Raw genomic sequence first — 27903 nt, forward strand, 5'->3', positions numbered from 1 at the left:
AAAAAATGTTCAGAAATTTTAATGTTTCCCCATTTTACATGCAAAATCGGGAAAACTACAGGTCCTAACAAAAATTAGACCCATTTGATTCAGCCGTTCTAGAAACATTTTTGTTCAAATCTGACGGACATATGAAGGGTGAAAACTGTAGGTTTCGTGTTCAGATTTTTATTTTAAATATTCATGAACTTATCTTACTTCAGGCTTTATTATAAAACGACATGTTTCAGAAACTGAAAAATGGCTTAGAGATTCAAATATCCCCGCTACTCTCTGCTTTTGAAATCAAATATTGAAGTGAAGTGAATATACTCAACAATCCTGTATCCAGATTCTATCTATCCCTGTATCCTTTGAAATTGTATCAAATCTCCCCTGTTTGCAGTATCCTATATAGAGATAACATGATTAGTGAGAGATAAGAGAGAAATTATTAGTAATTATTTTCTAGTGAACTTCAGTGATTAATACATAGATACCTCTACGGGATTGAGGAAAACGTGCAGAAGCGAGTGAATGCAAAATGCCTTTATGGAATAAGCCGAGAGGACCCAAAGAACATTATGAACCAGATGTTAAAAGGTAAATTTTGCAAAGAATCATCTTCAGTCTTCAACTTACTTTCATTTCAGAATTACGTCATTTTACAGTTCGTCTTAAACATAAAAATGACTTCCATTTCTGGTTGGGTTGAAAATTAAATATGGCGACTATTTATCTTGTATGCTTAATTTATAATATCGTTATTTGTATCCTTATCTTCCGTTTTGTAAGCTAAACATGTCTCTAAGTAATGTTTCATACTTTTCTTTATCTTCATTTGTAACTTTTTCTCTTTTTCTTTCTTTCATTTACTGCGATTTATCATCTAATGTTGAGAATTGATGTTTGAAGCAAATCAATAGTATAATACATATAATATATATGATATATATAATATATATATATATATATATATATATACTTTGCATCTGTCCGTTTGTGTCCAATAAACTTCAAAACGGATGAACCGATCGGGCCATAATTATGTATGGGACCTCAGAGTCACTAGACCCCAGGGGAGGTTCATGGAAGCTCAAAATTACAAAATTATTAAAATTTTTTGAAATTGGTAAAATTTTGAAAATGTGCGAAAAAATATTATTAGAACTGCGAACTTTTTTTCGGATATGGTTTAATATTGTACAAAGAGAAGATCTCACATATAGAGCCACAATTTAAAGTTGAAATAGAAGATGGGCGAGAAACACCCGCAAATCAAAGTATTATATATATTACTAGGCTTTCAGGGCGCGTGGCGCCTATCTTCTATTTGAAATACTAATTGTGGCTTTATCTCTGAGCATCTTCTCTTTGCACAGTATAAAACAAAAACAAAAAAGTTTGCGGATTTCATATTATTTTTTTGCGCATTTTCAAAATTTTACAAAATAAAAAACTTTTAAACACACATTTTTGAAATTTTGATCATTCATAAACCTTCCCTGGGGTCACGTGAGGTCCCACACAAAATTTGGGCCCAATCGGTTCGGCCGTTTTGAAGTTTTTTTGGAGACAAACAAACAGACAAACAAATAAAAAGACAGACGGACAAGCTAAATTTATATATAGATATCAACTCTATAGCAACTAAAGCTTGCATTCGATCTATTGGAAATTTAGAAGAAAAAATTTATGAATACCAGAAATTCTTTATTTAACAGAAAATGCCCGTTTTGCAACTTCACCCTGTATCCTGAGCAAAAGCACCCTGTCAGCTTAAATAATGTTAGAATTGCAGTTCCTCAATAAATGACTCAGAATAAATCAAGTAAATCTGCTTCTGTTCAACCCTCACTAGTGATGGGATAGGTTGATACGTTTTTGTAAAACTTTTCGGTTTTTTGGACTTTTACAAATATACAAATTTTTCTTTCTAAACTTGTGGTTTCCTTACACTGCAATTTTGGTTGAATTTTTCCTCATATTATTAAGGATATAAAGCTTTTGCATAGTTTAATTAAAGCAAGCTTTTACAGAATACAGTTTTCAAATGTAACCTTACCCTTCCCAAGTTGACTGTATTTTTGCAGCGTTTTTTAAAAGTCAAAACCCTAAAAAAAAAACAAGATAATGCCCATCAATGATGATATCTGTAATCAGGAGAATATGTAAGAGTTTTATATTTTCAGGAAATACCCCCCACCCCACCCTCCCTTAAATGGGGAAAATTACTTTAATTGATTTTGAAAGGTACATAACTAGCAACTGCCAAGTCCTCTCTCTTCTTAAGGATACTTTTTACTCAATACTTATTTTCCCCACAAAGGAACAAAATCAAATAAATAAACCTCTATATTTTTAGAACTCGATGTTGTAAACCTTTGATATTTCAAACTCAGATTATTTGATCTAACAGAATTCATAGTTTGAAATATCTAAGGTCTGCAACATTTGGATCCAAAGATTTAGTGATTAGAAAATCAGAGTTTGTGGATTAAAATGAATTATTTTATAAATAGGTTTATTTGCCCTTTATTTCTTGAGGGTTATCAACAACAACAAATCTTTTGATACAACCTTTTCGGGAATTACAAGTGAAACTCTATATCTATAGGTTAGCATATTCGATTCACACCGGTTCCCTCAAAAGTTTTGTCTTTTAAAATTGATTATTTTCCATTGAAGTTTCTCTTTGAAAAACAATTTGCGGGTTTCTGCTTCAGAAACAATGATGAAAATTGTCAAAATTAAGCCCTTTTGAAACCGGAAATAAAGTTTTTTCCACACATTGATCAGATAAAGGTTTAAACAAAATAAATAAATAAATACAATTATTTATATAATATCATATTAAATAAATAAAAAATATAATGCAAATTCTACTATATAGATTAAGTGATAAGAAAATGGAATATAAGTGTAAAAGAAATGTCAGTGATCCATGAAATCAGGCCTTTCATGGAAATAAAATTTGTAGAAACCCTGGACATTTATATTCATTTTATACAGATAAATGGTAAATCATGTAGAAACGCTATTTAATTAACAACGATATTTATATATATCATAAAATAGATAAATGTTTTTAAAATTCAACATAGGCTGGCATATATATCTATATATACATATTTAGATATATATATATATATATATATATGCCTAAATGAATTAAAGAACATTCTTCAAGTTTTGAAGGTAAAATAAGTTTTTTTGCAGGCTTATCTCCTACAACTCAAACATTAGTTTTATCACAAAAAATATTTAAAAAATATGAGTGTAATGCAGAACATTGATTTGTACGCATTATAAGATGTTTAGGCAGATAGTAAAAAGGCAAATACGTACATATTTATAAATATACTATTCTATTTAAATTGTGAACATATTCTTTTTGTTTACATTTTAAAACAAAGAAGAAAATTTTTTGCGAATTTAAAAAATAAATTCGCGAATTTTCAAGAATTTTTTTTTTTTACTAAATTAAAAACATTTAAAACACATTTTTTAAAATTTTTATCATTCATAAACCTTCCCTGTGGTCCCTAGATGTCCCACAAAAAATTTGGGCCCGATCGGCTCAGCCGTTTTGACGTTTATTGGATACAGACAGACAGACAAGCCAAATTTATATATAGATAAAGCTCTTCGCATTAATCACTAATATAATGCATTAAACGCCTTATTTCATATTAAAAACATATAACTCAATATTTAATTGATGCAAATGGGTTCGAATGTGAATGTTTACTGATTTTAAAGCCAAGACATCTGAATGCAGTAACGACTTCTCTGCCAACGGAAAACGAATGCATCTCGCCCTGATTAGTCCAGGATTATATTGAATCTAGAGTATGGAAATAGGACGACAGGTTAGTCCAGGGTTATATCGAATCTGGAGTATGGAAATAGGATGTCAGGTTAGTCCAGGGTTATATTGAATCTGGAGTATGGAAATAGGATGTCAGGTTAGTCCAGGGTTATATTGAATCTGGAGTATGGAAATAGGATGTAGTCCAGGGTTATATTGAATCTGGAGTATGGAAATAGGACGTCTGGATAGTCCAGGGTTATATTGAATATAGAGTATGGAAATAGGACGTCTGATTAGTCCAGGTTTATATTGAATCTGGAGTATGGAAATACGACGCCTGATTAGTCCAGGGTTATATTGAATATAGAGTATGGACATAGGACGTCAGGTTAGTCCAGGGTTATATTGAATCTGGAGTATGGAAATAGGACGTCTGATTAGTCCAGGTTTATATTGAATCTGGAGTATGGAAATACGACGCCTGATTAGTCCAGGGTTATATTGAATATAGAGTATGGACATAGGACGTCAGGTTAGTCCAGGGTTATATTGAATCTGGAGTATGGAAATAGGACGTCTGATTAGTCCAGGTTTATATTGAATCTGGAGTATGGAAATAGGACGTCTGGATAGTCCTGGGTTATATTGAATCTGGAGTATGGAAATAGGACGTCTGATTAGTCCAGGGTTACATTGAATCTAGAGTATATGGAAATAGGACGTCAGGTTAGTCCAAGTTTATATTGAATCTGAAATATGGAAATAGGACGTCTGGATAGTCCAGGGTTATATTGAATCTGGAATAATTAAATAAGACGTCTGGATAGTCCAGGGATTTTGAATCTGGAGAATGGAAATAGGACGTTACCAAAAGTCGGATTTTATTTCATTTAAATTTACCTAAGCTGTCCATTAACAAATATCTGTAGATAAATTAGACAATGGGTTGTTTATTGCACTAGAAGTGTCAATTTGAAAATGAAAAGAACCTTTAAGAGCAATGGAAAATCTGTGTGAAAAGTGCCCAGCTCCTGTCCTAGAAGAGCACTGTAAAATCTGTGTGAAAAGTGCCCAGCTCCTTTCCTAGAAGAGCACTGTAAAATCTGTGTGAAAAGTGCCTAGCTCCTGACCTAGAAGAGCACTGGCAAATCTGTGTGAAAAGTGCCCAGCTCCTGTCCTAGAAGAGCACTGTAAAATCTGTGTGAAAAGTGCCCAGCTCCTGACCTAGAAGAGCACTGTAAAATCTGTGTGAAAAGTGCCTAGCTCCTGACCTAGATGAGCACTGGAAAATCTGTGTGAAAAGTGCCCAGCTCCTGACCTAGAAGAGCACTGTAAAATCTGTGTGAAAAGTGCCTAGCTCAAGACCTAGATGAGCACTGTAAAATCTGTGTGAAAAGTGCCCAGTTCCTGACCTAGAAGAGCACTGTAAAATCTGTGTGAAAAGTGTTAAGCTCCGCTCTAGCTTCAATTACTTAAACTATAGAATGGCCTTGAAAGGACAAAGTCTAAACCGTGACCATTTATTAACCAACAACTGTGTACTGACACCAGAAAAAAGCTTATTTGTTGTTTTAAAACCTAGTTAATGATTTTTTATTTTCATTGTTATTTCTCTTAATTTCTAAATTGACGAAAAAAGAACATCTTAGCAACAGAAAATTTATATTTTTTTGCATATACTTCCTTTAACTCGAATACAGCTCAAAAGTAGTAAGTATGGCATATGTGTAGTTATAAACTCGTATTATCCTGCTAAGATTATGTAAAGAAATGTGGAATATCTGTAAATGAAGCCACACATCCGCAGAAGTAAAAATATCGAAAAAGTTCCCTGAAAGAAAGGCGGGGGAAGGGGGCTGAGGGGACCTTAATTTCAGGGTAGATTGGATACATTTTGTGGTGTGTTCATTTTCAGGATAGATTATTGGATACATTTTGTGGTGTATTCATTTTCAGGGAAAAATGGATACATTTTGTGGTGTGTTCATTTTCAGGGTAGATTATTGGATACATTTTGTGGTGTGTTTATTTTTAGGGTAGATTGGATACATTTTGTGGTTTGTTTATTTTTAGGGTAGATTATTGGATACATTTTGTGGTGTGTTCATTTTCGGGGTAGATTGGATACATTTTGTGGTGTGATCATTTTCGGGGTAGATTGGGTACATTTTGTGGTGTGTTCATTTTCAGGGTGGATTAATTGTGGATTAATTTTGTGGTGTGTTCATTTTCAGGGTAGATTAAATAAGGACTTAATACGCGTTGTGGTAAGTTTTCTGATGGACTGGATACATTAAGGTTCTCCCTAAACCAAATATATTTTATCTTCCATAACGGAAGGAGGACAATACTAGTTTATCGTCCTAAAATTTACTTTTACGACACAAATCTACTCGTAAAGTTGTTTCAGAAAACCTTCATTCTTTAAGGAAATGTATACTGTACAGAGAACACAGCTATTTATACATGATTTTCGAGTTTTTAATCCCAGCAAAGCCTGAGTTCCTAAGAACCAGAATTCTAAATGCCGTATGTAAAAAGTTTATACAAAAACCGGTTTTACAGTGAAATTTTTAAAATATTTTCCATAGATTTGACAAAGAAACAAGAAAATATCTCTTCTTCAATAAATAAAATATATATATAATCAAAGTAAAAAAGTTAGGCCGTCAAAATTATATAAAAAAATTTTCCGAAAATGGATTAAATTCCATTCCTTTCCAATGATACAATTTAATACAATATTACGAAAGAAACATTAGTCTTGAGCTTTTGGCTTAGGCATTTTTCCGTATCATTTTCTTATTACTCTATCTCCAAAAAAATTTAACTTCATTAATCAAAAACGTGATGGAAAGTTTTCGCTTTTAAACATTCTGCATCCTTCTGATAGTGCCTTAGGGAGATCTCTAACATTCATCCTTCTGATAGTGCCTTAGGGAGATCTCTAACCTTCATCCTTCTGATAGTGCCTTAGGGAGATCTCTAACGCCTAAGTGTTTTGAAATGAGCAATCAAACAGATTAATAAGCAATAAAACAGATTAATAAGCAATCAAACAGATTAATTTTTTATGAGAAACATCTTTCTGTTTGTTCTTATGTCCAATCAAACCCCCCATGGCCGATTTGCCTCAAATTTTGATGGGGTTAATTGTTAGAACTATGTAACCGTTCTTAGCTTGGTTAAAAGATTTAATATTACGGCAACGGCGTGGTCTCTAGCTAGTGTGTTATAATCAGAAACGATATTCTTATCCGGAAAAATGGATAATTTTTTATCATTTAGAAAACAGATTATATACATATATATTTAAATTTATTTCGATAATTATATATTTATATAAATTTATAAAAAAAAATATATTGAAAACTATCTCCTATGATACGAAATCCTTAGCAGTAAGAGTTCAACCAGGGGTTATCTTAAAAAAAAAACATTTCAATCCTTAATTTCAGGGTAGATTGGATACATTTTGTGGTACTTTTATCATTTGTATATTCTACCAACTTTTTATACTTTTATCATTTGCATATTCTACCAACTTTTTATACTTTTATCATTAGTATACCAACTTTTTATACTTTTATCATTTGTATATTCTACCAAATTTTTTTTTCTTTCATGTTCAGAGCAAATACGATTAAAAATAGTAATAAGTTTTCCTACTAGAACTTTAACTGAAAGTATTGTTGGACATCTCAACCCGAAAGGAATTAAGTCTTTGCCACAAACTTGAATTTTTAAATCCTAATATCGATGCAACCTAATTGAGTAAACCTCTGATATTTCGAACTTATACATAATTTGATCTAACGGAATTCATAGTTTTAAGTATCTAAGGTCTCCGACATTGGTTTTAAAGATAATAAGGATTAAATTCAGAGTTTGTGACAAAGACTCGATTCCTTAGTAAAAAAATTCTGGTTGAATCATTTTTAATAATATGCATTTTTTAGTGTTGAAAAAGAAGTGAATGGAGTGCAGGAGAGTGGAAACAGGAATAGTGTCGAAGAACATCAGGATTCCAGGTTAGTTGATCAGGATACAGGAACAGGAAACCAGATTCCTGGTTAGTTTATTATGATATAGGAACAGGAAACCAGGATTCCAGGTTAGTTGATTAGGATATAGGAACAGGAAACCAGGATTCCAGGTTGGAATTGATCAGGATATAGGAACAGGAAACCAAGATTCCAGGTTAGTTGATCAGGATATAGGAACAGGAAACCAGGATTCCAAGTTAGTTGATCAGGATATAGAAACAGGAAACCAGGATTCCAGGTTGGTTGCTCAGGATATAGGAACATGAAACCAAGATTCCAGGTTAGCTGATCAGGATATAGGAACAGGAAACCAGGATTCCAGGTTAGTTGATCAGGATATAGAAACAGGAAACCAGGATTCCAGGTTGGTTGATCAGGATATAGGAACAGGAAACCAGGATTCCAGGTTAGTTTATCAGGATACAGGAACAGGAAACCAGGATTCCAGATTAGTTGATCAGGATATAGGAACAGGAAACCTGAATTACAGGTTAGTTTATCAGGATATAGGAACAAGAAACCAGGATTCCAGGTTAGTTGATCAGGATATAGAAACAGGAAACCAGGATTCTAGGTTAATTTATCAGGATATAGGAACAGGAAACCAAGATTCCAGATTAGTTGATTAGGATATAGGAACAGGAAACCAGGATTCCAGGTTAGTTGATCAGGATATAGAAACAGGAAACCAGGATTCCAGGTTAGTTTATCAGGATATAGGAACAGGAAACCAGGATTCCAGATTAGTTGATTAGAATATAGGAACTGGAAACCAGGATTCAAGGTTAGTTGATCAGGATATAGAAACAGGAAACCAGGATTCCAGGTTAGTTTATTAGGATATAGGAACAGGAAACCATGATTCCAGGTTTCTATGTTAGTTCAGTAGTGTTTTCATTCATTCTTAAACCCCTCGTTAAACTTCAAGAATCTCATTTTCACCATGGATGTAATTTGATCCAGATTAAACTGAATGATTTCTCTTTAATTTAGATTTTTATCCAATCAACCGTTTCCTGTGTTTAGTGTACACTCTCCTCTATACATTTAAAGGATTTCAGATATATATATATACATATATATATAAACCAATCTTAATTAACAATATATTTAATATTTAATGCGTACGAAGAAAGTTCCAAGTATTTATAAATTAAAGAATTCTTTCTCAGTCTGTGATTGTAAGATGGGATAATGTTAATAATCTAAGAAATAACTCATAACTTGGAATACAATTCTTGAGAAGGCTTAGATTCATTGGATTCAGGCGCGCAACCAGACATTTTGTTGGGGGGGGGGGGGGCAATAGGGAAATATGAAAAAAAAAATTTTAACCTCCCTCTAAACATTTTTAGGGGGGGGGGCAAGAAAAATGTGTATCATACCCAAGAAATAAAAAACTAACCTTTCTAACCGGATATTCGGTGACTAACACATCTGATATGAAATAAAAAAAAGAAATCTATTCTGGTTAATATAAATCACAATATACATTGTACTGAGACAATGACAACAAATGCCTTTCATAAAAAAAATCATGATTTTACATGAAAAATATATTTTTTTTATCTGACACATCACACAATATTTGCGGTAAACATGTATAATTAATTTAATAGTTGTATTGCATTATTAAATTAAAGCAATATCATAATAAGTGGCAGAACTGATAGTGAAAATATCTAAAAATACTTAATATACCCCATTTCCCTTTCCCAGGAATTCATAAATCGCTAAATTGCAAAACAGGAGCGAGTTCTTGCCCAGCCCCCCCGTTCAAGGGGGGCAAGCCTTCTAAAGGGAGGGACATGCTCCCTCTTAATCAGACTAGGGTACTGGGCCTTGCCCCCTTGCCCCCCCCCCTAGTTGCGCGCCTGCTTGGATATTGTAATGTTGTAAAAGATTGTTTTTGTCTCGTATTTCTAGGCGTTATAAATAGAGCTAGGCATCATTTGAACCTTCAAGGCTTTTTACTTTCAAGGATCTGAAAGACTAAGATGTTGTTTGTCCTGATACAAGATTGTTTGCTTGATAAGGTTAATTGCTTTTAAATCAATATGCAGCATTTCTGCTCTGGTCCAAAAATTATCGCCAAAGAGATTTAAAAAAAGAGATTTAAAAAAAGAGATTTTGAAAATAGTTTTGATAAATCGTTTTGTAACTAAATGTAGCAATAACAAAGCAAATCCTTCTCTATTTCTATGCATAAAATCAGGTATCGTCATGACTTATGAATAAGATTTCTGTTTATCAGATTAGATTAGATAGATGACGGAGGATAAGAACCGAGAACTCTTAATTAAATGAAAATAGAAAAATGAATGAAATCATATTTGTTTATTTTATGACCCCCAGTTTCACGCAATTGTTAGAAGAATTAAGCTAGGAAAACTTAACTTGTCCTAGTTCGAAATGCTAATTTTTTTTCTAAAGATTTGCTCGGCGGAATTTTCTTATCCTAAGAGACAAAAAAGTAGCATAACATTCCGATACAGTATAGAAGTAAGAAATATTATGAGAAACTATTATTTTATTTTTATTCAGACCGAGGTTGGTTTTCCACTGTCAGCTAGCTCAAGGATCTCCTACAGGGATTATCTCAGGGTTCACTAATGTCAAGGAGCTCTACGTCAAGATTGCAGAGTGCTACGACATGCCAGCTTCAGATGTAAGTTTCATTAATCAAGGTACACCTATAGATTGGCATCGGTTTTGAGAATGAACGAAACTTTTCGTGTACGATGATGGCCTTCAGAAAAAAAGAAACGATTTAAAATCGTTCGAACGATCTTGATCGTTTATGAACTATTTATTGATCGATCGTTTGAACAAACAAACTTTCGGTGAAATAAAAAACAACAGTTTTTACTGGAAGAACGATTTTACTGAGCCAGCATTCTGTGAGAAAACGAACGAATAGATGGAAAATGAACGATAATTTTGAGAGCAAACAAAATCATATTTTTTTTAACGATTGAAAAAAACACGAACGAAATGGGTTGTTCACGAACGATGTTCGAACGAAATAAAATAAAGCCGAAGGCGTCCATCTAACCTGTAGATCTAAATGGTGAAACTATGTTGTTGATAAACGTGAAGTTTAAGTTACATAAAGATATTTTCTTAAATCCTTTAGTTTCAAGTATCATGGCCAATCAGTAGGATTCGTGAGAATACATTTCAGATATTTCACAGGTTGCTGAATCACTGAGTGCAGCAGCTAGTTAAAATAATAATAAAGCTGATTTATGCCTCCTTACACATACAGCTTACCTAAACCTACTCCGTGAGCAAACCTAAACCTAAACCCACTAATTCAGCAAATCTAGATTTACTCCTGCAGTTAACCTAAACCTAATCATTGATCTATCCTAAACCTACTACTTCAGCCAGCCAAGATCTACTCCGTTTGCCAACCTAAACCTACTCCTTCTTCTAACGTAACCCTACTCTGTTAGCCAACCTAAACCTACTCCTTCAGCAAACCTAAACCTGCTATTTTAGCTAACCTAAACCTGCTCCTTCAGCTAACCTAAAACTACTACTTCAGCTAACCTAAATCCATTCGTTATCTAACCTGAACCAAAACTATAACCCAACATAAAACTACTCCTTCAGCAAACCTAAACCTGCTCTTTTAGCTAACCTAAACCTGCTCCTTTAGCTAACCTAAACCTGCTCCTTCAGCAAACCTAAATCTGCTCCTTCAGCTAACCTAAACCTGCTCCTTTAGCTAATCTAAACCTGCTCCTTCAGCAAACCTAAACCTGCTCCTTCAGCTAACCTAAACCTGCTCCTTTAGCTAACCTAAACCTGCTCCTTCAGCAAACCTAAACCTGCTCCTTCACCTAATCTAAACCTACTCCTTCAGCTAACCTAAACCTATTCCTTCAGACATCAAGTTGGAAAGATAAAATAATTAGAAAATTAGAGATTGAGGCAAGAGATCATCTCACAAACATAAAAAAATGTTTATTTAGAAAAATAAAATGTTTTGGGCACATATCTAAATCTTAAATTAGAAAAGGATGTAAACAAGTTTGATAGCAAAGCTGCAATATAACACCGTTGTTTATTCTATTAATATGTATGACTGTATATTAAACCTAGTGTCGGTGTGTATTTCATAAAACTAATTTTAAAACACCTGAATCATTTAAACTATTTCTATTGTTACCAATATATATTTAGGTTAATTTCCTTTATGTAAATTCATGGATTGTTCAATGTTCAAGAGAGGTTGCATTCCATTCTTTCCTTGTCCCTCAAATTCTTTTGTTCTCACAATTACGTTAAAGTAATTTTGTTGTATTATGTTGGATTAATGTAAATTCTCATTAACATTACTAATGTTGGCATAATTTCAAGGATGTTAGGTAATTTCTCATTTAGGGTTTTTCCCAAATGTTCGATTTCCCGAGCGGCAGCTTTCCCAAGTCTGTCCTAATAGCCACAGCGGTCGGCACCCTAGCATTTTTTAGTTTCAGCGCTCGTCCCCCTATCCCATTCTAGCTACAGCTAGAGTTCAGCCCCTTTGCAGCCTAACCAAACCTTGGGGAAATTACATTTGGGAAATTGGCACTTTGGAAAATGCCTGTGGGAAAGTACCTAACACCATTTCAAGTGCCCTTCATTTAAAAATAGAGACATGTTCGATTCACAATGTCACCCTTTAAACTTGTATCTAAGAAAAAATGAAGATGTCGTCTTCTTTTGATTAAAAAGGTAGAAAGTTAGAATATCTCATTCAATCTTAATGAGACAAAAGATTTGAATGGTACTGTTCTGAATCAGACATGCTCCTCTGTACATTGAGGTTGACTTGAACTGTCTTTAAAGTTGATTTAAAGACAATGCGTTAACATAATTTTCCGAAATAAGTTTCCTGAAATTTATTGGTTTAATGCCCTGGAATACAGATTAAAACCACGTTAACCAAATAAACCTTGGAACCCGGTTATTTGGAACAAATGTATATATTGTTAGCTAAACACTCAACACTCAACAGGTTTATGGGAAATTTTTAGCAATCTGAAACCCTCCTCTGCGTTTTTATATCTGTCATTTTATATGGACACTTAATCTCGACTTTGAAATTTCAGGGATAAAAGTTGACGTGGTAGATCACTCAATTTTATTAATCCCTTGGATTCCAACCATGGGAATCTAAGATAAAACAATTTAATCCTACGAACAACTGCTTAATCCAGGGATTAATAACACAACAAGTTTTGACCTCATCTATGTTTAGATATTGTTCTGTACGTTGAACACCCACAAGGTGGATATGGGCCATCTACTCGGGGGACAGATAGGACTTGATGATTTTATATTTGCACACAGAAAGGGGAGACCAAAGGAAATTGAAATTTGCAAGGTAATCTCATATCTTTCTATTTATCTTTAATTTTATATTAAAAATAATTTCCTTCCTATACACGACTCTATCTTTTAGATCAAAATTTGAGTATATATTTTTTTCATTTTCAATTTTTATATCCCTGTGACCACATTATTTCACTTTCTCATTCCGGCTCAATTACTTTATTGACCCGGCTAGTTTTAAGCTTTTGCCTGGTGACAAATGTTTTCAGATATGAAAGGTTCATCTGTACAAAAGCTAATCATTTTTACCAACATAGATTTTTAATGCAAAATAAAACTATGATTTTACTACTGAAATAAACATTCATCTTTATTTAAATATAAATTTTCATATTTTATTTTATCTCCCGCGTGGCTTGGGGAAACATTAGTTTGATCTTTTGATTTCGTGGATTTCTTTTTATTGTCAAGATCTTTCCAGATTTTTAGTTTTATGTTTTTATTTTCATATTTCGTTTTAAATAAGCATATTCAGATCAATTTAATCATCTTATTTTAAGTCAAGGATTTTATTTTCGTCGAGAAATATTAATCTAGCTTAACGTCTTATATATTTACACTTTCTTCTTCTTTAAAATAAAATATACAGTGGGAGGCGATTATGTCAATATATTAAAGACGATTTTTTTTAAATTTTGTTTGTTAATGAGCTTTATTCGAATTACAAGTTTACAGTTTATAATTGTTTTATTCTGAAATTGACGATTAACACTTTCTTGTTTCAAAAAATATTATTTAATAACCCAGAAACTTTCATATCTTTGTTTACATAAAAAGTTTTAATAGGAATATAAACAATACTTGGTCTGATCAGCACTAAATTTTATTTACATTTCTCCCAGAAACTGCGGTACACTTTTTATGTAAACAAAGATATGGAGGTTCATGTTGTATTCCTTGATTAGAGTGAGGATGCGTTGGGTTTAACAATAACGGATAATGGAGCCGGATACGCTTTTATCAAGAGAATCAAGGAAGGAAGCATTATCAGTAATATTGAATATATAGAGGTATGTATTGTACTTAGTGTCATTCTACATATATATATAGTTGTAATCACTGTTTGTTTGTTTGTATGTTCATTTTTATGTCCGTATAAATGTCCGATCATAACTCATGGACCCCTTGGCCGATTTTCCTCAAATCAAATCATTTATTTCTACAGAAAAACAATATTTATGAATTCAATTTTTTGCAAATCACAATATATAAAATAATATTTTCTGCAGCTGGTGGACTCAGTAGCTGAGCCTCCCTGTTAACCAAATTCTTTAATTGATTTATAAAAAATAAAAAAATAAAACATACAAAAATACCTAAAGAGAAAATCAGTGCAGCATGAATCAAAGGCGGAGGAAGGAGGCAGAGACTAATTAATATATTTGATTTTAAATAAAAACTTGGGCTCAAAGTAAACAGCAACTCAGACTAAGAAATTAAGGAGGGGGAGGGGGGACGAGTGCGTAATCCACCACTGGGGGGGGGGGGGGGGCCAATCTCATTCACTGGGAAAGTACTTGCCTTCTCGGTGTTAAATGCACCTCACACCCCCAATCCCCTCAACACATCCATAAAAAGATCATCAAAAAAACATTGGATCAAGATCAACATTATTAATTATGAATACCCTAGAACCAGAAAACTCTGGAATATAAAGACGACGTTTAGACGTAAATTATGACTTTTAATATTCTAATGAACATGAGCACAACAATTGTGCAGTTTAAACGGACACATTTTACTCAATAAGTTTATACTAGTAAAACTTTTTTTAAAAATAAAATCGTCTTCTTATTACACAGCTTTTTGGTTCTCATTGTACACAAATATTCACTACTGTACTGGTGTTAAATATGTACAAAGCAGTGACAAACTTCACTACAAAATATATGCTGTATTTAGGCTACCAACAAATTTATCTTTTAACATTTTCATTTAAAATTCTTTTTTATGTTAACGTAAGCTTGTTTTATTTTATTGTCATATTTTATTTCGTTGCCGATCAGGTTTTAAAGTATTTTATCTATTGTAATATTCAAGTTTTCTTCCATGCTACAGAAATTGTAGAAACCCTAGGGACCAGCAGCTTAATCCGTAGAGCATTATTCTAAATCCGGGTTTAAAGTATTTTTTAACCGTTTCTGAAATGTCATGCAGAAACGGGAACTTCTGATTCTCATAGAGATAAATATTTAAACTATCTTGCTTGAGTGACATCTTAGTTTTTGTAGATATATCTAATACGCCTTGCACCAGTTCTAAACTTTTTTTATGCACTTTTTAAAAAAAATTAAGAATTCCTTTTTATAATTTTAAAAATCAATCAAATTTTTGCTTTTTTTGTGTGAATCAAATCATTAATGTAAGCTAGAAAAATATTCCTAGAAAATTAAGGAAATTATAAGCAAAAATCCGGTTTTTTGTCCCGAGGAGTGTTAAAATTCAGAAAGTCAAGACGCATTCTTTAATACCCATATAAACATGTTTTGAAAAATTGAAAAATCGACCCTCCCGTATGCTCTCTGTTTTTATCAAATCGTTAATCACTGACTGAGTTTTGATTTTTTGAACTTTTTTTTAGAAATGTTGTTTCTAATTTACTTCTGATATTTTTTTTCTGGTGAAAAAAGGATTTGACTTTTTCGATACAATAGTTTCACCCTTTGTATAACTGTATCCTGTAACTAGTACCTTAATATAACTGTATCCTGTAACTAGTACCTTATTATAACTGTATCATGTAACTAGTACCTTAGTATAACTGTATCCTGTAACTAGTACCTTAGTATAACTGTATCCTGTAACTAGTACCTTAGTATAACTGTATCCTGTAACTAGTACCTTAATATAACTGTATCCTGTAACTAGTACCTTAGTATAACTGTATCCTGTAACAAGTACCTTAGTATAACTGTATCCTGTAAATAGTACCTTAATATAACTGTATCCTGTAACTAGTAGGGTAACACTTTTACATTTTTCATTGTACATTAATGTACAGTACTAATGCACGGATGAATATTTGTTTTGTACTATAGTTTCTTGATCAACATCTAATCTATTATAACTCATCAAGTTTCTTAAGTTTCTTAAGTTTCTCATCCAAATAAAGTGCATTTCTCGAGGTTAATGATGATTAGTTTAAAATCAAAAATCAAAAATTAAAAAATTTCACATAAAACAGACATTACAACGAATAAGTATTCAGATCGTTTCAGACTTCTTCTAAACCACTTTTAACGAATATTTAAACTTTCATAGTGCTTAGAAACTTTAGGCATATACTGTTTTGAATTTATTTAATTTTTTTTTGTGAATTTGATTTGTTTAGGTTGGAGACCATATAGAGAAGATAGATGGACAGAGTCTGGTTGGATGTAGACATTATGAGGAAACCTATACTTTATATCTTTATAATCATTAAATATCTAATTTTTCGGCTCTCTACAATGACTTTACCGTTTTTAGCTAAATCTTTAAATTGTAGCATTAAATTTGCCAGTCATCGTAAGATTAATTCAATAATGTTATTGAAACAAAGTTTTTTTGATAGTTTATAGATTCGTGATTACTGATTGGTGATTACTCACCCCACACTCTTCTTTTATAATGCTTTTATTTTTTAATTCTAATTCTAGACATTTGATATTTAAAACGTGAATTCTGAAAAATCAAATATCTAAACATTCCACTATAAGGTTGCAAAGATATAAAGCTTCAGAAAAAAAGGGTGCAGTTAATAGGGGTAAATAATTAGAAACTACAAAAAAACTAAAACTAAAGTATAGTTTGAACTCTAGGTTGCAACACTACTCAAGAATATACCTAAGGGAAAAACATTTGTTATCAGACTAGTGGAACCTTTGAAAGCAGGATTTGGTAAGAATTTCAGGAAATTCAGGAACTCTGTAGTAAACCTTTAAAAGCAAAATTCGAAAGGAATAATGTTTAAAAAATCAAACTAGTAAACCTTTAAAAGCTGGATTCGAAAGGAATTATGGTCTAAAAATCAGACTATTGAACTTTGAAAGTAGGATTCAAAAGTAATTATTTTTCTAAAAATTAGATTTAACCTTTGAAAGCAGGATTCGATAGAAAATCAGACTAGGACTCTATAAAAGCGGAAATTGGTGGGAAAATTTAAATTTTTTCTTCTAGTCGAACATTTAACTTTCAAAAGCAGTTACAGATAAAATCCTTTACAAAAAAAGACTAATTAATCTTTTAAAAAAAAACTAATTGTTCTCTAAGTTTAGTGCTCTAAAGTCTCTTGACCTTGTTATTTGTGCACAAAAATAATTTTAATGAGAGCTTTTTCTTCGGATCCAACTCATGTCTATTAACGAGAAATGCATCTAATCTACTTTTACTGATCTTCTTCGGAGTTGATTTTGTTAAAAATTCTCTAATAATGTTTTATGTATCAGGATAATTTATCATCGAAAATATTCATCCTGCAGCAGAGATAATTCATCCTGTATCTGAGAGAATTCATTCTGTAACAGATATAATTCATCCTGTATCTGAGATAATTCATCCTGTATCTGAGATAATTCATCTTGTATCTGAGATAAATTAACCTGTATCTGAGATAATTCATCCTGTATCTGAGATAATTAATCTTGTATCTGAGATAATTCATCCTGTATCTGAGATAAATTATCCTGTAACAGACATAATTTATCCTGTATCTGAGATAATTAATCTTGTATCTGAGATAATTCATCCTGTATCTGATATAATTCATCCTGTAACAGACATAATTCATCCTGTAACTGAGATAATTCATCCTGTAACAGACACAATTCATCCTGTATCTGAGATAATTCATCCTGTATCTGAGATAATTCATCTTGTATCTGAGATAATTCATCCTGTAACTGAGATAATTCATCCTGTAACAGACACAATTCATCCTGTATCTAAGATAATTCATCTTGTAAATGAGATAATTCATCCTGTATCTGAGATAAATTAACCTGAATCTGAGATAATTCATCCTGTATCTGAGATAAATTAACCTGTATCTGAGATAATTCATCTTGTATCTGAGATTATTCATCCTGTATCTGAGATAATTCATCTTGTATCTGAGATAATTCATCCTGTATCTGAGATAATTCATCTTGTATCTGAGATAATTCGTTCTGTATCTGAGATAAATTACCCTGTAACAGACATAATTCATCCTGTATCTGAGATAATTCATCTTGTATCTGAGATAATTCATCCTGTATCTGAGATAATTCATCTTGTATCTGAGATAATTCATCTTCAATTTTGTGAAAAGAAAAGACCGGAGTCTATTTTTAAAGAAAACTCAGTTTGAAAATATGACAGTCCTATCAAGACAGTGTCAAGTTTTCTAGAGAAAATATTTTGCAATATCCTTCTAAGCCAGTATTGTTTGTGAAACCCTTAGATAGATTGAGTTTATTTTAGTATTTTCAAAGTATTTTTAAGTATTTCGTGATATGCATAAATTTCAATTTTAGAACTTCATGAATTTTAAGCAGTTTGGAAGAACACAAATTTCAATTACTCAGCTTTGTGAATTTTCAGACCTAATTTTTTGTATTTCATGAACTGCATGAGGTAAAAAGAAAAACATGAATATATATATATATATTTTCCAAGACATGTTCCAATTACTCGATGGATTATCAGAATAATTATCAATTCATTCATTAAGCTTTTCTTCATCTTTATAGAAACTAGCCTTATAGGGCGCTTCGCGCCCATCTTCTAAATTTATTGTGAACATGTTCTCTTTGTGTCATCGTAAAACAAAACAAAAATAATTCGCGGATTTTCACAAAAAATTTCGTGGATTTTCAAAATTTTTAAAAATTTAATGAAGATCGAATTTTGATGGAGACAAATATTTGAAATTTTGATCATTCATAAACCTTCCCTGTGGTCACGTGAGGTCCCACAAAAAATTTGGGCCCGATCGGTTCAGCCGTTTTGACGTTTATTGGATACAAACAGACAGACAAACAAACAAACAAACAAACAGACAGACAAGCCAAATTTATATATAGATTAAACCGAAAACATTAATTTTTGTAAAATCAGGATTTATTACTCCACTCTTTAAAACATTTGCTCTTTGAAGTAGTATTAATTTAAGTAAATGGAGACAGGATTTAATGAATTTAAAGAAGTAGTTGAACTCGGTGCAAATAATTAAACTACTTCTCTCGTTTGTAAAAAAAAGTGATAAATGGGCACTAAGATCCTAAGATACTGTTAACAAGGTTTATCACTCTAATGCTTCAATATTTATCAGGATTTTCACTTCTTTAAAACTAAAGTTGGAATTAAGCACTTGATAGCTTTAATATCTTCAAGGTTTATAAAAAAAAGATCAAGCGTAGTAACACTGCAAAGGAATTAACTCAAGTTTACTAATTCCTATATCTTTGCAACATGATGGTGTAAATCTTGATATTTCAAACTAAGATTATTTGATCTAACAGAGTTCATCGTTTGAAATATCTAAGATCTACGACATTGGTTTGCTAAGATACAGAGATTAGACAATTACAAATTTTAGCAATTATAGTCAATTCCTTTTTAGTAACTACTGGTAAAATTATTTGCTTTATTACAACATAAATATGAATAAGAACTCTTCTTATTCCAAAGTTTGATGGGCGGAAAAGTTTGAGTCTTTGCTACAATCTCCTGATTTTCTAATCCCAATGTTTCTATTATAGAAATTTGAGTTAGTGGCAAAGACTAAATTCATTATTATTTCTTTTTCCAATTTTTAAGAATTTTTATTAGCTTAAATATAGACGGAAAGGGTTTTCAGCTTCTCCCATTGTTGAAAAACCTGCAGAGTATCATATTTGTTTCTATTATTTTCGTTGTTCATTCTTTCTCTTTTTTTGCAAATAAACTGAGTTTAAGATGTTTCCCTTCGATTACACCCTCTCAAAATTTCTGTTTAATTCTACTAGTTTCCCTTTTCACCATTCTCTTGTGACAGTACATTACTGAGAAACTAACTTTTAAGGTCAAACAGAGGTTTCTCTTTTTTTCTTTTTTTCTCTTTTTTGGATCTTTTATATTTCTTTCTTCTCTTTTTTTGGAAATACTTTTATTTAGTTCCTATTTTGATTTTTTTCTTTTTTAGTAGCTTTTTTTCTGTTTTTTTCTTTTTTCTTCTTTTCTGTTGAACCTTTACTTGTTCGTTCTTCTGAGCAGGGGTTTACGAAGTTGTCCTTCTCCAGGTTTACTGAGTTTACCTTCTCATTCTCAGGTTTACTGAGTTTACCTTCTCATTCTCAGGTTTACCGAGTTTACCTTCTCATTCTCAGGTTTACCGAGTTTACCTTCTCATTCTCAGGTTTACCGAGTTTACATTCTCATATTCCTTTTTTAACATTTAGAAGAAAAATTATCAGTTTTATCAAATATCAATAAATAAGAATAAAAACGAACCCCCAAATATTGAAAATTCTACTGTTTACAGTATGATTTTAATTCCTTGTATTAATGCTCGAAAACACGTTTGTAATGATGATTTTGCGGATTTTAAGCAAACTCAACCAGGCATTAGTTAATTTAATGTTCAGATTCATTCATTGAGCTCAACGCCCTATTCAAACAACGAAAATTGCCAAAATAATGCCTAAAGGAATTGAGTCTTTGCCACAAACTCTGACTTTCTAATCACTAAATCTTTGGAACCAAATGTTAAAGACCTTAGATATTTCAAACTATGAATTCTGTTAAGTCAAATAATCAGAGTTTGAAATATCAAAGGTTTACAACATCGGGGTCTAAAGATATTGGGGTTTAAATATTTAATTTTGTTACAAAGGCTCAATTCCTCTTACATAAAATGGATGCTAAAAAAAATGAAAAATAAAAAAAAGGATGGTTAAAAATATTGATTTATTTCAATTTTATGGGAGTGTTCGCAAAATATTGAATTGGGGTATTGAAAGAGCAATAAAGTCGTTCTGTTTCTATAAGAGGATCTATCTGATACCTGCGGGGGTTAAATCCAACCTCTCCCGAAAAGAAGTAATTGAAGAAACAACTAAGGATTATTTTACTATTAAAAATGTTATGAGTAACAGCACCTTTTAATTTGAACTCCCATGATGTATTTTGATAAAAGTAAAATCATCTATCAAGCGGAACATTACCATAATACTTTCAATTTAGATTTAAGTATTTTTGTTACAAAAAATTATAAATCAAATTTATTAAGCAAGGATTAATCCGTATAAATCATTTTATTTCTGTAGAAGCACTTTAAGGAAGGGGACCAGTTCCTCTTCACTGATTGGATCTTAAAAAAATATTTGATTTACAGAAAAAATAAAACAAAAAATAAAGTATTAAAATATTGAAATAATTTCTAAGTAATAGTCAAAGTTTGAAACTTCAAAGGTCTACGTATACCATAAGGTTTCAAGATATATTTAATTTTGTGCCAAAAACTCAGTTCATTTGGAAAATACCTAAGAAAATTAAAAATAAAATTTTGAACTTGATAACTTAACATAATTTACTTACCAATTGTATCAAAACGTTTTCCAAAATGTGCTTGCACTTTCTCCATTGTTTCTAATTTCTTTTTCTAAAAAAATTATTTATAAAATATTTGAAGGTCAAGCACGCAAGAAGGAATATTTTAATATGAAAACAAGAATGGATAATCCTAGATGTAAGGAGGGTCCTGTTTAAAAATATTTGTTAAAAATGTAAGATTGGATTCATGAAAAGATTGGTGCTGTAAAAAACATGGAGAATAGAATATATAGAGAGGAATTAAAAGAAACTAATCCTAAATGAAGGTTTCTAAACTAACCAAGTCCTCGTCGTAGTCTACGGTGAAGTCAGCTACCTTTCTCTTGATCCTCTCCGTCTCCCTCTCCAGATCCAGCAGCTCCTCCAGCTCCTTCATAGCCTCGGAATACTTTCTGTTGTTCTCCTCCACGTCCCCGACCAGGTTGGAGAAGTAGGACTCAAACTCGTCCACTACTCCCTCGTCCCCGAGAGCTTTGATTTCGTCCTCAAATATCATTTTTCCTCGTCCCGTCTCTTCAACCTATTCAGATATATCATTGTTTCCTTTTTTTCTTATTCTTGAATATATCTGTCATTATCTAAATATCTTTTTCTATGTCAAATCATAACTCATAAACCCCTGGACCGATTTGTCTCAAATTTCGAATATGAAACTGAGTATAACCACGAGAATGTTCTTAGTCTGGTTTTAGAATTCTTAAATTAAATTTTTTTTGATCGAGTGTGTGTTAGTTTTTCAGTTCTAACTGGGTTCCCAAGCTTGTTATCATGAATATATCTACAAAATAGAACAATACAAAATATCATTATAATTAAATTTTAAGGTTTTCTGTCTGCGGTTATTGTGATCAAAATGCCATTTTAAAAGTTCAATTTAGATTAAAAATGTGTTTATTTTATCAAAAATATTTAATCCCACAAATATAGCATGGAAGCCTGAATAAAGTGAACACGGAAAACGATTTAGATAAAACAAAATAAAAATATTTTGATTTTTGATTTTTAATGTTATTAAAATTAACTGACGATATTCATGAAAATTAATTAATATATATATATATATAATATTTATATAATATAATATATATAATTATAATGTCATTTACACTGCTTTTATATACACACAATTTGTTTTGATGGACCAGGCTGTTGTTTACAAGTATTGGAAACCTGTTTCATATTCGTTCCAAGTTTAAGCATACTATGAAGACCATTCTGGGCAGAGTTCCAACATTTTAACTTGTCCAGCCTAAAATAATAATAATTGGTTTTTGTTTTTTGAAATAAATTGTATTTGTACTTTGTTAAAGAAGATTTTCAAACTAATAAAAGATAAAGGAATTGAGTTTTTGGAACAAAATCAAATATTTAAACCTCAATATCTTTAGAACTCGATGTTGTAAACCTTTGATATTTCAAACTCAGATTATTCGATCTAACAGAATTCATAGTTTGAAATATCAAAGGTCTGCAACATTTGGTTCCAAAAATATTGGGATTAGAAAATCAGAGTTTGTGGCAAAGACTCAATTCCTTTATTTGATGTTCATACTTTCCCAAGTGCTCTTGTACTTTGTCTTTCAAATATTGTTTTATACATTTTGTTATTTGATATTAGATCTCTTGAACTAGTGGATTAGGTTTCCTAGCGGTAAAACAATTTGTTAAGCATATATAAACTCCATTCATAAGATTGATAAAAAACAAGAGTAGGGGGGGGGGGGTTACAAGGTTACTAAACAATATAATAGTATGGATAGTTTACTTTTCAATCCTTTTTTAATCCAAACTTTACAAAGAATATAATATCTTTCATTATAAACATGATTATTTTTTCCCATCATTATCAACACCATCTGCATCAAAATATCAAATAATGATATTTTTAGAACCATCTTCATTATCCTAATCATTGGAGTAATAATAATCATCAGTTTGTTAATGGTACTAAGACTTGACCTTGCAGTTTTCTGATAATACATTTTGTTTGATTTGTATTTACTTGTTTTTCTTGTATTCTCCTGTTTTCCTTTTATTCTCATGTTTTCCTTGTGTTCTCCTATTTTCCTTGTATTTTCCTCTTTTCCTTTTATTTTTCTGTTTTCCTTGTATTTTCCTGTTTTCTTCGTATTCTCATGTTTTCCGTGTATTCTCCTGTTTTCCTTGTTTTTTCCTGTTTTCTTTCTATTCTCCTGTTTTTCTTGAATTCTCCTGTTTTCCTAGTATTCTCCTGTTTTCCTTGTAATCTCCGGTTTTCCTGGTATTCTCCTATTTTCCTTGTATTTTCCTGTTTTCCTTGCATTCTTCTGTTTTCCTTGTGATTATCCTGTTTTCCTTTCTATTGTTTTCCTAGTATTCTCTTGTTTTCCATGTATTCTCTAGTTTTCCTAGTATTCTCCTGTTTTTCTTGTATTCTCCTGTTTTCCAGATATTCTCCGGTTTTTTCTTTCATTCTCCTGTTTACATATGTTCTCATGTTTTCCTTGTATTATCCCGTTTTCTTTTTATACTACTGTTTTTTTTGTATTCGCCTGTTTTCCTTATACTCTTCTGTCTTCCTTGTATTCTCCTGTTTTCCTTATATTCCCCTTTTTTCATTTTATACTCCTGTTTCCTTGTATTCTCCTATATTCCTTGTAATCTCCTGTTATCCTCAAATTCTCCTGTTTTTGTTGTATTCTCCTGTTTCCTTGTTTTTTCGTTTTTCCTAATTTACCTTTCTTTCCTCTCTCCTTCTTCTCCATGTGCCTTCTCGAACAGACCCAGATTGTTACTGAATCCAACAAAATAAATACAAACGAATCCAAGAAGTTTAGAAAGAAAAACTAAGCTAAAAAGTTTAAACCTCTGTTTAGAATCTAGACAGAAGAAGAAGATAGCATTTATGCGAAATTACAGATGCGATTTTTAATCGCAGCTCCTTTAGTCTAAATTTTACGCCTTAATATGAGCAGAGCTGGGAACTTTAGAATGGTGGACATTGAGATTAATGCTTGATCCTCTCTTTTTCTTAATATCGAGACTAACCTAATCTTGTACTTGTATCCTGAAATTTACGTGTATAAAATTCAACCAATCAGAGTCGCGTATATGAAGCCGATAAATTTGAAATTTTGCGCGCCATTTAAGATTGATAAACAAAAACGGGGGGGGGGGGCTCTCTAACTAAAAAAAAGGTTTTTATTTTCTCTACTATATCCAAGAAAGAACGGTTTAAGAAGGTGTATCCATTGGATACTCAGATTAAGTAATCGGGATTAAGGATATCTCATTCTAAAGTTTTCAGCTCAGAGAAAATATATTTGGTTACTTTTAACAAATTCTAAAAATGTTGTTCTTCTTCATAGCTGTTCAATACGAGGAGTTATAATTTTAAATTTATCAGATTTCAATCTTACGTTAATTTTACTTTAGTTTAACGTGACGATAGTGAAGAAAGGAAAAATCTTCTCCTAAACGATAGCTTTGCTTTGCAAGTTTTTTCTTAGTATATTCAGAGTTTAGCTTTTGTTATAATATTATATTCTAAATCTGAGTTTTTTTGTGTGCAAAAGTTATCTTTTTTGAATTCCCTGATCATTTTTCTTAGGAAGAGTTTCCATTCTTCCTCCTGGAAACTTGTCATTTTCTGATTTCTAAAACAGAAAATGAAAAAGTGTAAACATAATGCTGCATTTTCTGATTTCTAAAACAGAAAATAAAAAGTTTAAACATATTACTGCATTTTCTGATTTCTAAGACAGAAAATAAAAAGTTTAAACATAATGCTGCATTTTCTGATTTCTGAAACAGAAAATGAAAAGTTTAAACATAATGCTGCATTTTCTGATTTCTAAGACAGAAAATAAAAAGTTTAAACATAATGATGCATTTTGTAAGAAATTAATGAGAATGCTATATGGGAAAAAGATGTAAAACTTAATAACTTCTTTTGATAAGATTTGTTATTAAAAAATCTCTCTTTTCTAACTCATATTATGTTCTGGACAAGAAGAGCTGAAGATGACAGCTTTTTATCAAAATCAAAAAACAAAAAATAAGAATTATATTTTCAAATATATATATATTAAATTTGTGAAAATGGGCTCACTGACAGAATAAACCTTGGTCTCTCAAGCATGAATGATCTAAATATTTAAAATCTTGATATAGTTAATGTTCGAAAATCATCGTTTGTAAAGTGGACGGCATAGAGTCTATGTGAAATGATCAATGGTCAATTATGAAACCAGCCTATTTCATAATTTGGTTTTCTTTTAACAATAATTTTAGATTTTCTATAAAATGATATTCCAGGGCCCAACAGGTTATATTGCATATATATGTGAAGTACACCTGCAGTATGGAAACAGTACAACAAAATGGCCGTTTTACACTTTTTTCTAGTAAATTCCTCTCTATATATTCTATTCTCTATGGTAAAAAAGTACACAAGACAAGATTTGAGGATTGAATGGAAAACTTTTGAATTTCCGGGGATTTGCCAAATTTATTGAGACCGTAATTCTTTTGTGGAATGTGACTGGGGAAACTTGGTTCAAGGTTTTATTCCTTTCAAGTTTCCAGTTTTAAGTTCTTCAAACGTGTTCTTCTAAACAAATAGAATTTAAGAAAGCCCGGTCCCGCTCCAACTTTTATCATAAATAATATAAATGATTAAAATTTGGATTTTTTTACAATTAATAAAAATTGCGGCAGAAAAAAATTATGTTTTTAACTTAATTTGGCTCAAGCCTACCATCTTCGGATTTAATTTGTTTTGAGAAAAACTAAGTAATTTTTACCAATTTTCTATATTTTTGCCCTGAAAAGGAATTAAGTATTTGCCATAAATTCTAATTTTCTAATCCCCATATCTTTGCAACCTGATGGTGTAAACCTTTGATAATTCAAACTTAGATTATTTGATCTAACAGAATTCATCCAAGGTCTACGATATGTTGTTGCAAAGATATAGGGATTAGAAAATCCGAGTGTGTTATAAAGACTCAATTCCTTGGTGTTTAAATTATTATCAATAATTGGTAATTTTTAATTCAACTACGAAAAAGTCCTAAAACGCTATTTTTCTTACAAAGGAAGTGAGTTTTTTATCACAAAGTCATATTTTCTAATCCTAACATCTTCGTAACCTGTTGGTGTAAACCTTTGACTATCTTATCTAACATAATTTATAGTTTAAATTATCAAAGGTCTATGATACTTTTGAGAAAATTTGAGTTTGTGACAGAAACTCAATTCTTTTTTTTTGGCACATCTCTTCTTAATTTGGAGGTAGGATCAGGACCATAATTAGAGAGCAGAATCATTACTGTTCAAGTAGTTTTCTCTCAAGAGTTAAATTACTTTTTACTTTAATGATTTTTTCATTTTCTCTTAACTACTTTTACAAAATGAAGAAACTCGATTTCTATGACGGCTTTTTCTCCATTAAATATAAATTATATCAATCTTGATTTATTTAAAGGTGAAATTATTTTATTATAACATTGTCGTTGTGATTTATAATGATCTGACATTTATACAGGGGAATTCCCGATTCACAACGGTAACATCTAATCCTTTACCTGATCAAACATTCGGAAGATATTGTCGTTTTTTCTAGTTTGAAAAGTGTTTACTTATGATAATTTACTTCTGTGTTTAAACTCGCTGGTCACTTTTCAGAACCACAATTGAAAATAATCGATTTTCAACGCATTTATTTTTAATGTATTAAAAAAAAGCCTGAAAGGATATACCCGCTGTGCTACTCTATGTATAGAGATTAACTTGAAATTACTTATATTGAACTATATTAACTGTATTTTAATCATTTTTCTTTGATTAACAAATTTTACCTGACTGTTCTGTAACTCCTGGAGAAGGTTTGACGATGAAGATGAGAAAAGACGATCTATATTCACCTCCTCACTTGCCTAATCATCAATAATAACAATTTTTTACACAAATCTAAATTACTATTTTCAATTTTAGAAGATCAAAGAATTTAAATTTATTGAAACATTTTCTGCTGACCCAAGAAAGTCGTAAATTCTGGATAAATTGCATCTAAGTTTCTAAACTTTTCATTTAGAATGCATAACAATATTCAAATAATGTTACTTTAGATTAAATTTAGATTTT

At 31.3% G+C, this 27903-nt stretch overlaps 1 protein-coding gene and 1 long non-coding RNA gene across 2 annotated transcripts in view; one reads left to right on the forward strand and one right to left on the reverse strand.

Annotated features, from left to right (window-relative positions):
* Positions 1 to 213: 213 nt before the first annotated feature.
* LOC111695899 (PDZ domain-containing protein GIPC1) overlaps positions 214 to 27903 on the forward strand; it is a 31606-nt gene continuing 3916 nt past the window's right edge. The window contains exons 1-8 of the mRNA XM_023465366.1: positions 214 to 432; positions 489 to 582; positions 7753 to 7824; positions 10384 to 10507; positions 13091 to 13216; positions 14130 to 14234; positions 16556 to 16615; positions 17025 to 17103. Coding sequence (XP_023321134.1) covers positions 524 to 582; positions 7753 to 7824; positions 10384 to 10507; positions 13091 to 13216; positions 14130 to 14234; positions 16556 to 16615; positions 17025 to 17103 — 625 coding nt within the window. The 5' untranslated portion in view covers positions 214 to 432; positions 489 to 523. The remainder of the gene's footprint in view (positions 433 to 488; positions 583 to 7752; positions 7825 to 10383; positions 10508 to 13090; positions 13217 to 14129; positions 14235 to 16555; positions 16616 to 17024; positions 17104 to 27903) is intronic.
* Positions 21429 to 27816, reverse strand: LOC111695900 (uncharacterized). Its single transcript, XR_002763964.1, has 3 exons — positions 27618 to 27816; positions 21763 to 21826; positions 21429 to 21535 (listed from the first exon to the last, which is right to left on the reverse strand). It is a non-coding gene; the product is annotated as an uncharacterized LOC111695900 (long non-coding RNA).

Source organism: Eurytemora carolleeae, unplaced genomic scaffold (genome assembly GCF_000591075.1).
Source record: "Eurytemora carolleeae unplaced genomic scaffold, Eaff_2.0 scaffold142, whole genome shotgun sequence".
Taxonomy (NCBI): Eukaryota; Metazoa; Arthropoda; class Copepoda; order Calanoida; family Temoridae; genus Eurytemora; species Eurytemora carolleeae.